We start from the raw sequence: 12,534 nt of genomic DNA on the forward strand, positions 1-12,534 counted from the left end.
AAGACTTGCTCTCAGCCTTTCATCTAAAGTCTGTTTGCATGTATTTGAAAGCTTTTTGGTTTGGAGAGATGCAGGAGACATGCTCACCTGCTGTGTGAGAAGAGGAATGACACCGATGGTGCCTCCATGCGGGACCCCCACTCCCCCCTCAATGGTCTTCCCTGGTGTAGTGGAATTTGGCTCCCACTGTGCCCTGGAGCATCACGCCTTTCCCTCTCCACTTGACACCGTTGTAGGAACAGCATGGCTTGGCAGCAAATGCAGCAACCCTTCTGCTCGGCCCCTCGCTGTTCCTCCTGTGTGTAGAATATCAGCCCGAACGCTGCGGGCTCGTCGTTAAAACAAACACCCCGAGACACCGCTCACAAAGCAAAGACTGCGCCACTGGCTTTCTGTTAGCTGCTGTGACTTTGAAAAAAGCAAAAGTAGTTGCTGTTCTGCTCGCACATGTCCAGCCTCTGAGGTCTGAATTAAGGGTGGGCCAAAAAATGTAACATCATAATATTTGAAGAGTTTTTTCAAAACACAATATATCTGTCTTTAATAACTGCATATGTACTAACTGTTATTTGTAAACAGATCATTCTGGTTCTACAAGTTGATTGGCTAAGCCACATTTGAACTTGAGTTTGTGGCTCAACTTAAGGATGTTCACATACGATTGCAGACATTTGCTAGTCATTTAGGTCACGCTTTATATGAAGTGTTAATAATAACACAATAATAGTGCATGTAAGATCAGTGTAATAACTGGGGATGTATTTGCTGGTACATATTAATTGCAATTATACAGACTGTGTAATTGTACAAGTTTAACTTAATAACCATAACCAGAAATGCAGCAGTTCAGATAAACAGTCATATAAACATGTATAAACACATAAGTACAACATGAGCAGTTGAGAATATTGACATACGCTTGTGTAAGTACAGGAGGCATTTTTCTGTAACAGTGAAAAAATCACCAGTAGTTATTTTTGCCTGGAGTAAAATTACAGTTATTAGCAACACCTAATATAAAGTGAGACTGTAATTTTAGTGCCTGATGTGAATTACATTTCTCATCAGATTGTAATTTGATAATATTAATAAATACAATTATTTATTAAGCATTAATTAAACATATTGTGTTTTGTCAACATGAATTAAAGCAGCAATTCTATTGGTCCTGAATGATGCAGTGATTTTACCACATTTAAAGAGCAGGTCCATCAGCTTTTCAAAAATTTGAAAAGCTATTCTGAATAGAGATTGGTGCTTATTGGGTGTGAAATGACTCATACAATGATAGGGTAAGATGGTTATAGATAGTTTGCACCACAAATATAACTATTTTATTCGCTATCCAAAGCCAATAAACCTACATTTATCTTCTGAATTATATATATGATGCTGTTTATGGTACAATTGTAAAAAAAATCTGAATAAATATTATTTATTTAATTTTTTAAATTATTATTATTAAATTCACCACAACTGTAAACAAATTCTGTGAATTTTGTGAATAAAAGTTTCTCAGAAAATGAACCATTTCACACCAAACCACTCTAAATGACTTTGTTTACATCTTATCAGTTTAATTATGCACACAAATTTGATGGTGGGGTTTTAGACACACCATTTAACTGTGGCAAAATCAGTGTAAAGTACAGCCTCTCTAGGTTCTAGACATCCTGATGATTTCTATGATATTAGTAATAAAGCACGTTGTGACGTATTTTATTACAATAATGACAATATATCATAATATCACCCACCCCTAGTTCAGGTTTGTGTTTGGTTGTATTTGCTGTAATGTGAAATGATGATCTTGCATATAAAAGTTATCCAGGCTTTACACTGTTCAGTTATTCCTCCTATACATGAAACTACATCTCTAACATCTCCAGAAAGTATGTGCCAGCATGCATGCTTGTGGCGTGAATGATAAGCAGATAATACTGAAGCTGGATTGACCTCAAGCATCTAATCATGTCAGAAAGTGTGTGGAGCCTGCTGGTGTTCATTACGCTTCTATTCTGAATGGACTGACTTCAAATCCACAAGAGGCACTTTTGATAATGACTGATACGTCTAGCAGAAGATGATAACGAGACTCTTGTTCCAGTCCATTTCTTGTCACAATACTGATGAGAAATGAAGGCCAGCAGATTCCAGGGACAGCCGAAACAAGCTGCAGTCCAATAAAACCTAAATGTCTTTTTCTAAATCCTTCTAAAAGTGTTTAAATGTCTTTTAAAATATTGACAGCAAATGCTTTCTGTGTAACTGACTGTGGTTCTGAAGTGTTAAAGCTGTCTTTTAAACTTTAAAGGCAACAACGATAATGAGAGATTGCAAATGGCAAATAAGAAAATCCCATTCAAATATGCCCGGCCCGTAGAGGAGTGGCTACAGGAGAAAGGTAAACTCTGCCATTCTTTAACTTTCATTTTGCCATGCAGATTACCCATCAGTAACTGTCAGTCTATATAAACACACTTTACACCCAGAGTTTCCATCCTCTCATTGCTCTGCTCTCTCTATCTCTCTCTCTAACACACACTCTCTCTCCTTTTCTCTTTCCCTCCTTCTCTTATTCTCTATGTAGACATGTCTCTCTCTCTCATTATTAACTCACATTCTATCTATCTATCTATCTATCTATCTATCTATCTATCTATCTATCTGTCTGTCTATCTATCTATCTATCTGTCTGTCTCTGTCTGTCTATCTATCTATCTATCTATCTATCTATCTATCTATCTATCTGTCTGTCTATCTATCTATCTATCTATCTATCTATCTATCTGTCTGTCTGTCTGTCTGTCTGTCTCTGTCTATCTATCTGTCTATCTATCTGTCTGTCTGTCTGTCTATCTATCTATCTGTCTGTCTATCTCTGTCTATCTATCTATCTATCTGTCTATCTATCTATCTATCTATCTATCTATCTATCTATCTATCTATCTATCTATCTGTCTGTCTGTCTGTCTGTCTCTGTCTATCTATCTATCTATCTATCTATCTATCTATCTATCTATCTATCTGTCTGTCTGTCTGTCTGTCTATCTGTCTGTCTATCTCTGTCTATCTATCTATCTATCTATCTATCTATCTATCTATCTATCTGTCTGTCTGTCTGTCTCTGTCTATCTGTCTATCTATCTATCTATCTATCTATCTATCTATCTATCTATCTATCTATCTATCTATCTGTCTGTCTGTCTCTGTCTGTCGGTCTATCTATCTGTCTGTCTGTCTAGCTAGCTGTCTATCTATCTAGTTGTCTATCTGTCTATTTATTTAATTCTCTTCTTCCTTGTCCCTTCTGCTTTTATTCTCTATCTATCTATCTATCTGTCTGTCTGTATCTCTCTCTCTCTCTCTCTCTCTCTGTCTCTCTCTCTCTGATGACAAAGAATGCATGTACATTTAAATGAACCCTCAGTTACGTTGCTAACCCAGTCCACAGATTCTTCTAAATCTTTTTGTAGATGTTGCAGAGGTCCACAGAGAGTCTCCAAATAAAATTTCCATAAATCAGTGTTAAAGTTAGTGATAAAAATATTCTAAGTACACCATAAATGAGTTCAATCTTCTGAGCGAGCATTTGTGTTTCTGTAACGTGCCTTCTTTGAGTCCTTTATGATCATTTAAATCATTTTGATTTTGATTTGATTTGAGTCATACATGTTTCATACTGGGAGATTTACCCACGATAACCACCAGGATAATGTTGCTTTAATGCCCACCTGCCTTTTCTGCTTCAGCATGTATTTCATTTCTCTACACGAGCACCTTTGATTCACGTATTGATAGACGTCTACAGGCTTGATCTGTTCCCCATTAGTGGACTTTCTGTTAACAACTGGAGGATTAGATGACAGAGCGCTTATAGATTCCTGTAATTTGCTCAAATGTATGGGTAATGTTTGTAGCCATTCATCCTGTCCTAGCCACCCCCTCAGGAACATGTTCTCACGCAGTCTCGCTCAGTTCCGAGCTGTCTAATGACCCCAGTTTACAGCCTGACCTTATAACTTTTTACAGGTCCTCTAATGTGACATTTTGCGAGGTGCGCTAACGTTAAAACAATCATTAATCTCTCCGGTTCTAATGCTGAAAGAGAGCCATGTTGAACTAGGTTTGACCTGCTTTTCTAATGACTGTGTCTGGGTCTCCCCGTTGCTCTCCTCTCAGGGCGGCAGCTAACGATATTCAACACCCAGGCCACCATTACGATCGGGGGCAACGACCGCAAGAGGCCATTTCAGGGCCAGCTCTCAGGCCTCTACTACAACGGGCTGAAAGTGCTCAACATGGCCGCCCAGGGCAACCCCAACATCCGGATCAACGGCAGCGTGCGCCTGGTGGGGGAAGTGCCCCCTGCAGGATCGGCCAGAACCACGGCGCTGCCCCCGGAGATGTCCACCACCTTCATTGAGACCACAACCACCATGTCCACCACAACCACCAGAAAGCACCGCTCACCACCTACAATATCGGTACCACTGCATAAACACAGCTTCTCTCAACCCTCAAACACACACTCGCATCACACACATAGAGCGTCAAAAGTTTGGGGACACAAAGTGATTGTAATAACTTCTCAATGCAGTTGCTGCATTTCTTTGATATACAATATGTGGACATAAGTATTGGGACACCTGCTTATTCATAATTTCTTTTAAAATTAAAATTAAAAAAAGAGTTTTCCTGCTTTTGTTGAAGTAACTGTTGAAGTAAGTGTCCAGGGAAGAGGTGAGGGTGTTAGATGATTACCTCACCATCTCTATAACACATATGAGAAGTATTGGATGGAGCATCACCATCATTCCAGAGAACACAGTTCTTCCACTGCTCCACAGCTCCTCAATGCTGGGGGGAGTTATACCCCTCCAGCCCACGCCTGGCATTAGGCAGCATGGTGCCAATAGGTTCATGTTTATCTGCACCTATGTGTCTCTACAGGGACTACACAAGCTGTGTGTGTCTGTGCATATGCATGCATCTGTCAGCAATGGGTGCAGCTGAATGCAAGTGGTGTCCACAAACATTTGGACATATAGTGCATATAAAGAATGAGTATTACAAAGACATATTTATGCATCAAATAAATGCTGCATTGGGAAGTCACGTTAAGAATGGAGACCAGCAGCCAGGGTTGCATTTATTCGATATATAAAGAACGGATCTTACGAAGCTTTATCTCCTTTATCTCGTGTTTGTCTCAAACACTGACACTTCTGGGCAATATGAGTAGGAAAATCATGTACAGAAATCACATAAAACAGTGATAAAATCTGACAAATCTGAACAGCCCTCTGAATTAAAAGAAATGGGAAAAAACATAGTGCATCCAACAACAAGGAAATCTATCTTGTATATAGAGATAGACAACATTGTAGAACAGAGAAAGCTCAAAAAATCCACAACCTAGATGTCAGCGAGTTTGACAGTGAGTGTATGTACATGAGCCTAATGTGGGTTTTCATATTTGATTGTAGGACAGACATGCTTTAGGCTCTACACCACAAATAACCACATGACCCACATTTATGATTCATGTAAATGAGGATATTAGGTCTGAAACTATCTTTACATCTCTAAAACATGTGATACCTGATCTGAGTAGATCAGTAGGTGCTTTCTGAAGCTGAATGACTTCCTTCTCGGTGCCCCAGATTGATTTATGTGGATGAAGCTTAATGGGTAACACTTGACTGTTTACTAAAGGGCAGGGTTCATAAGGCTACATAACACCCATACACACTTGTATCATGCCAGCTGACATAAACCTAGTGTACATAAAAATGTATATGGGCTTATTTCAGTAGGTTGCTTTAGTTATTTATGCCATGCAGAAAGTCTAAATACACTATTTCTACAGGTTTTATCGCAGTTGTGAGAAAAGACTACACTGTTGCCAATGAGGAAAACATAGGGAAGCATTTTACAGTATCTCAAAATGAGGACGTGTTGTACACGGCCAAATAAGCTTACTCCCCCTTGTGCATTTAAGAGAGACACAGGGTGGGGGCACTGTGGGTGCTCACTGATTGGTGATGTCACGCTCGGAAAACAGGTGGGAAAATATGAAGCCCACCATAGTTGCAAATGTAGTGGCGGGCTGAGTAGCCACCAGACCCTTGTAAGTGGGGTTTTCAGTCAGTCAGGCTTGAAGTTGTTCTATGATGAGCTGACTGTTATCCTGCTAACTAAACTTGGGTCATTTTTCAGTTTTTAAAGTAAGGCAGGGTTTTTTGGTTCTTTACATTCTTACAAATGAAGGCGCTACAATGGGTCCTTTGAGCGATTCCATAGAGGAACTACTTTTGATATCATAAAGAATATTTTTTTGTAAAAAATCAAGCTTTTAAAAGTTTAAAGAAGAAGGTCTAAAGGTTCTTCTCCAAAGCAAAGGCTATTCACACTCCCATCAAATCCAAAAAAGGTTTCTTTATGGAGCCGAAAGTGGTTCTTCTATGGTGTCGCTTAAAGAACCTTATTTAGCACCTCTATTTTTAAAGGTGCAAAGAATCAAAACAACAAACCGATCAAGACTTCAGTATTAGAATAAACAAAAATATATATCAATATGCAAAAAAATCAGGTGCTGTTGCCTTAGCACATTGCCAGGTGTGCTTGAATGACTGTCAAACAACATGCAAATGATTTCGGTTCAAGCTTCAACCGTTGAAGAAGCCATTGGACCACAGTCTCGTTTGGTGAAGGCTGAGCATTTCTCCTTCTTAACATATCATCAAACTCTGCTTTTTAGATGGACATGAGCTAACGAGTATCACGTGAAGTTTTCTTCCAGTGCTGTAAAAAAGTGTGCTTTGGTTAAATGCAATGGGATAGGGCATTTCATAGGCATCGCAGGACAAATAGAGCTGGCCATTTTGATATTAAAGCCATCAGTCTCCACCATGCGCCTGACACAGAGAGGAAAAAGAAGGAGGAGAAGGATGTTTATGTCTACAGGCCCTACAGCTGACCGGAGAACACACAGAGACGTCTAGGCTTGCCTTTAACAGTCAGGGTTTTGACGATGGAGGTGTCAAAACAAGCCTAATTACTGGTTTTAAACAGCCTGTCCATGTTCCGTCTATAGTGCTTAGCTTTCGTTGATTTATTTAATTGCTTATTTATTTCTTTCAGTGTCTGCACATTTAATTAGAATGTTGATTAGCTCCTTTACCTGCAAATCACTGTTTAATTACTAAGTAATTTCTCTTAATCCCAAAGACAACACCGCTGATTAAACGGCTTGTCATTGCTGCACTGCGCTGTCGCTTATCCGGCACATTTTCCCTGGGACAGATTTGTTGTCGCTGGGCCGTGTCTCCTGTTGACAGATCGCGAACATCTGACAGATGACGGCTCTTTTCCGACCCTGGGGTCAGCAGGAACACGGATAGTCAGTGGTTTTATTAAGAGACGGGCTTGTTGCTGGACTCCGACTCTGTCTTGCGAGTGCCCTGATCTTTTAACTTGTGAACTGCCAGTTTGTTTTGAGTGCTTGACGGAGAGCAGAAGTCTACACGTCTACACTCTTAAAAAAAAATGTGGTGCCAGAAAGGGTTGTTTTAGAGTGAGCGGCCTTAGAAGAACCGCTTGTAGTTCTGTATGTTGTCATCATAAGTAGACAGATGTACTTTATTGATTGGTATTGGGCTCGATATACTGGTGGAACAGAAGTCTTACAGTACCTGCCATTGAGCTACCACATCATGCAGGTGAATGGGGTACGATTCCTGGTCTGGGTGACTATGCTTTGCTATGCTAGTAAGAGTCGTATAGCTTATAGCTTGGATAAGAGCTTGAGCTTAGTGCTAGAATCTGCTTTCGTCTGTATTTGATATGTACTATATGGACAAAAGTATTGGGACACACCTCTTTGTCATTTAATCCAGGTGTTTTTTTTGTTGTTGGTACTTTTAAAATCAAGCCCCTAGCCATGCAGTCTGCCTTTCCACACATTAGTGAGAGAATGGGAGGTTCTACAGAGCTCACTGAACTCCAGCGTGGTTCTGTATGTAATAGGAGACACCGCTGCACCAACAACAAGAAGTCAGCTGGTGAAATTTCTTCCCTCCTAGATACTCCACCATCAGCTGTGAGGGGTATTATTGAAACGTGGAAGTGTTTAGGAACCACAGCAGCTCAGCCATAAAGTGCTGCGGCGTACAGTGCATAAAAGTCTCCAACGCTCTGCTGACTCAATAACTGCAGAGCTCCAAACCTGCTGTTTGAGCTACAAAAGGGGACCAACTCTATATTAATGCCCATGGATTTAGAATGGGATGTCATAAAAGCTCCTGGGGGTGTTATGTGTAGGTGTCCCAATACTTCGAGTTTTATAGTTTGTGTCAGTAGAATATATGATTAGGATTATAAATTGTTCAAATACTGGTTATCGAGCCAAACTGTACTCTAAGTGGGCTTCTTCTGTATCAGGGTTCTTGTATTCTCGTCCTGGAGGATTGAGTCGAGTATAGTTTGGTGATTTTGCTGCTAAAACACACTTAATTCAACTTATTTATTATTTACTTATTATACAGTATACAGAACAATGTCTATTCCTATTCATATATTTTCAGGCCTATAGGACCATAATTGAGGAACACTGTTTTTATAAAGTTATAGAAACCATGTTAGCACACCAAATGCTCCCATTCCACATGCTAGTGGCTTCCACTGGCCTCAGATTCAAACATTATACATTATAAGGACCAAACAACGGTATAGGTACCATCACCAAAGTCTCTGAATGGATTTCCAGCAGGACGTTCAATTTAAAGTGGTTAAAAAATAACTTTTTACATGAGATGTGGAAGGAACCTCCATAAAATGTGGATCCATACCAGTTCCCCCAGTTCAGCCCAGGGCCCTTTTTCTCCCAAATAACCCACCCATTTATAGCTCCCTTTAGCACTAGCAAGGAGAGGAGGGTAGGGCCTCAACACATGTTAAGTCTCCTCCAAAACATGCAAAGCCAGCCACCACCTCTTTTCGCTCCTATTCAAAGGGAAGGCATCAGGTCCCAGCTCTAGCACACTAACAGCTAACGGGCACCTGCTGATGTGACCAACATCACTTTAAAAGTGATAAGGGGAGAGAGCGCCATCTACCCACCCAGAGAGAGCACGGGCAATTGTGCTCTGTCAGATTCCGGCTGCTGATGGCAAAGCGCCATGGCTTGGGATTCAAACTTGTGATCCACTTGCTATAGTGGTAGCGTAGTTATTAGACCTCTGAGCCACTCTGAGCAATCAGGTCCAGGTCTTGTAACTTGTGGATCCTCGGAGATCCTGCCGTACATGGAAAGGGGGAACAGGTGGGACCAAACTGGTGCCGTCGGGGAGCAAGGAGGGCAAAGATAAAAAAGTCTGAAAGCAGCAAAGTAAGCTAGTAAGTAGAGGCCTACTTTGCAACCTTTTAAAGTCAGGTAAAGGAAGGTGGTGATTGGTCAAGGTAAAGGTGGCGTAGCGTTAGACTCTCCTGGTAGGACATTCACTCAAGCCTTCAGAACAGGACATCCAAGAGCCACTTAGGAAGCTTTATTTCCCAGAGTGCTGGGCCAGCTGAAGCATGGAAAATGGAAATTTCCACTAGCGCTGGCTCTGAAGTTGACCGTGTCTGACTCTTGCTGTAAACTGTAGGTGCTCAGTCAAGCATCCTGGTCTGAACACAACAGGCAAACAACATGCAAATGTGGCAGACATGAGAACGCAAGCGTGTCGCTGCCCAGAGCTACACACCAGAGATGCAAACCGCGGCCAGTGACGCAGTGTGGAGCCCAGGAAGAACAAGGTCGACTTATTGTTCCTTGCTGTAGAAAAGCCTGATCTGATTGTTTAACATTGCTAACATCTGCGTTGCTGCGTCTGAAAGTGTGAGGGATTTGTTCTGGTTAATTCGGTGACTCAGCACGCTTGCGTCATTTCTACAAGTATTTAAAAATTTGACGAGGGATGATTGCACACCCACTATCGTTATCTGTTTTTCCTTTTTTTTCTTCTTTTTTTTGGCCTCCCAAGCCCTCCTCCCACACAAATACGCAAAACCCAGCTCTTTAAAGATCCTTTTCCTTCTAGCTAATGTGAGTAGTGTTGAAATACGCATGGAATAAGTGTTACCGTTCCTCTCGGGCTGAGTGCCGGGGTGCTTTTTTGTGGAGCAGTGATTATAAATTTAAAAATGTAGTAATACACATACAGATTTAATGGGATATTTGAATGATTTGTGCCCTGGATTTCTCCTATGCTGCAGAAAATGACTGTTATATCTGTTTTTTTTTTTGTTTTTTTTTCTTGCCACAGCTTGCTGGATGTGTGTGTGCGCAGTGCTGTATATAAAGGTGATGCGGTCTCAGCAGCATTCTTGAAGTGAGGATTAGGAGGGAGTTTAGCAGCGGGTGCTTCTCTTTTTCCTTCTATCTCTACCTCTCTCTCTCTCACTCTATCTCTCTCGGCCTGTATGGAGTGCTTCAGTGGAATTGGCAGGGGGATTCTCATTAAGACTTAGCAGTCTGGTAGGTCAACACGCTGCCGGTCATGTTTGCTTTCCCATCTTAATTTGTGCAAACAGGATCAGTAAACAAACTGCCTGTTACAGTCGGGGAAGTAATTTAATTGTGCGCTGCAATCCCATGTATTATGTTGGGAGAGAGAGTTCAGGGGGATGGGTCTATTTATATATCATTTTCACTGCTGCTTCACATACAAATGGGAACAAGGCCTCTGCAAGGTTTTCAGCTTAATTAAGATCAAGGGGGCAGAGGGAAAGAGTGAGAGAAAGTGAGATAGAGAGAGAGAGAGAGAGAAAGAGACTGTTGTACTGAGAGATGTACTGGTTGCGCTCATCTAAACCAGTGTGTAGATCTCTGGAGATTTTTTCGGAAAAACACAACTAAAAATTCGACGCACGTCCCTGAGGTGATGGGCCAGAGAGAAGCAGCGAAAAATAAACATTTTAGGAACAAGTATTTTCAGGAACTGCGCAGGGAAATGTAAAAGGAAATAAAAAGAGAAGAGAATTCCCTTGATCTTGCTGCAGGAATCACTGGCAGTTTGGCGTTGTGGTACGGAAGGTAGAAACAGTCAGACAGTCACTCTCTACTTTCCAGTACAAGAAGGATTCAGGGATTACAGTCAGTGAGACAGATCAGATTTCTTATGAATTAAAAGTTGTAGAATTAAGCTGAATTCGCTTAAAGCCCCGACCTTAACATTCCACACAAATTGATCTACAATGACCACCAACATACATTAACTATTGATTTAAAGATGTTAAGAGATGACTTTCCCAGCTAACATGTCCAGGAAGGGCCTGTATGGATAGACTAACTGGGAACCACAAAGGTTTTGTCCTCGGATGACATACCGCCAGGGTCAGCGATGGGACCAGGGCTGGTTATGCATGGGCCCTATTGTGGGTTGCACACTGCACAGTATGGGCATAATACAGTCCAGTACAGACACAATAAAGTCCAGTATAGACACAATAAAGTCCAGTATAGACATAATACAATCCAGTATAGACATAAAAAGTCCAGTGTAGACATAATAAGGTCCAGTGTAGACACAATACAATCCAGTATAGAAACAATAAAGTCCAGTATAGACATAATAAAGTCCAGTATAGACACAATACAATCCAGTATAGACATAAAAAGTCCAGTGTAGACATAAGGTCCAGTGTAGACATAATACAATCCAGTATAGACACAATAAAGTCCAGTATAGACATAATACAATCCAGTATAGACATAAAAAGTCCAGTGTAGACATAATACAATCCAGTATAGAAACAATAAAGTCCAGTATAGACATAATAAAGTCCAGTATAGACACAATAAACTTCAGTGTAAACATAATAAAGTCCAGGATAGACACAATAAAGTCCAGTATAGACACAATACAATCCAGTATAGACATAAAAAGTCCAGTGTAGACATAATGAAGTCCAGTACAGACATAATAAAGTTCAGTATAGATACAATAAAGTCCAGTATAGACATAATAAAGTCCAGTATAGACACAATAAAGTCCAGTATAGACACAATAAAAGTCCAGTATAGACACAATAAAGTCCAGTATAGACATAATACAATCCAGTATAGACACAATAAAGTCCAGTATAGACACAATAAAGTCCAGTATAGACATAATACAATCCAGTATAGACACAAAAAAGTCCAGTATAGACATAATAGTCTTTCCAACATGATATTTAAATACTTTCCTGGTGTTAATTGCACAGTGTAATTGAGTAAAATGTAGGTAGCTACCACTCAGTTACTTATGATTATTCAGTAGAAATGGAAAGAGAGGTTGGGCAGTTTTACATGAGGAATGTCACAAGGTTTTTTTGTCACAGACTAGGGAGGTGTCATCTGTGTCAACCCCTTGAGCACTCTCTGCTCAAACAAGCCCTGAGCCTAGGCCTGTGCTCTTCGGTCCTTCTGTAGAAGCTCCAGCCTAATTATCAACATAGGACAGTACGTTTTCCCTCAGGATATACTGACTTTCAGTCCTTTTATGT

General features: G+C 40.6%; 1 protein-coding gene across 16 annotated transcripts in view; it reads left to right on the forward strand.

The window, feature by feature from the left end:
• nrxn3a (neurexin 3a) overlaps positions 1-12,534 on the forward strand; it is a 472,173-nt gene that overhangs the window by 423,073 nt on the left and 36,566 nt on the right. For all 16 annotated transcript variants that reach the window (XR_011980513.1, XR_011980514.1, XR_011980515.1 and 13 more), the window contains 2 exons: positions 2,315-2,404; positions 4,183-4,487. Coding sequence is in view for 13 of the 16 variants with exons in the window: in XM_072689054.1 (XP_072545155.1) it covers positions 2,315-2,404; positions 4,183-4,487 (395 nt within the window). In the remaining 3 variants the exon portion in view is untranslated. The remainder of the gene's footprint in view (positions 1-2,314; positions 2,405-4,182; positions 4,488-12,534) is intronic.

Source organism: Salminus brasiliensis, chromosome 10 (assembly GCF_030463535.1).
Source record: "Salminus brasiliensis chromosome 10, fSalBra1.hap2, whole genome shotgun sequence".
In the NCBI taxonomy this organism is placed as follows: Eukaryota; Metazoa; Chordata; class Actinopteri; order Characiformes; family Bryconidae; genus Salminus; species Salminus brasiliensis.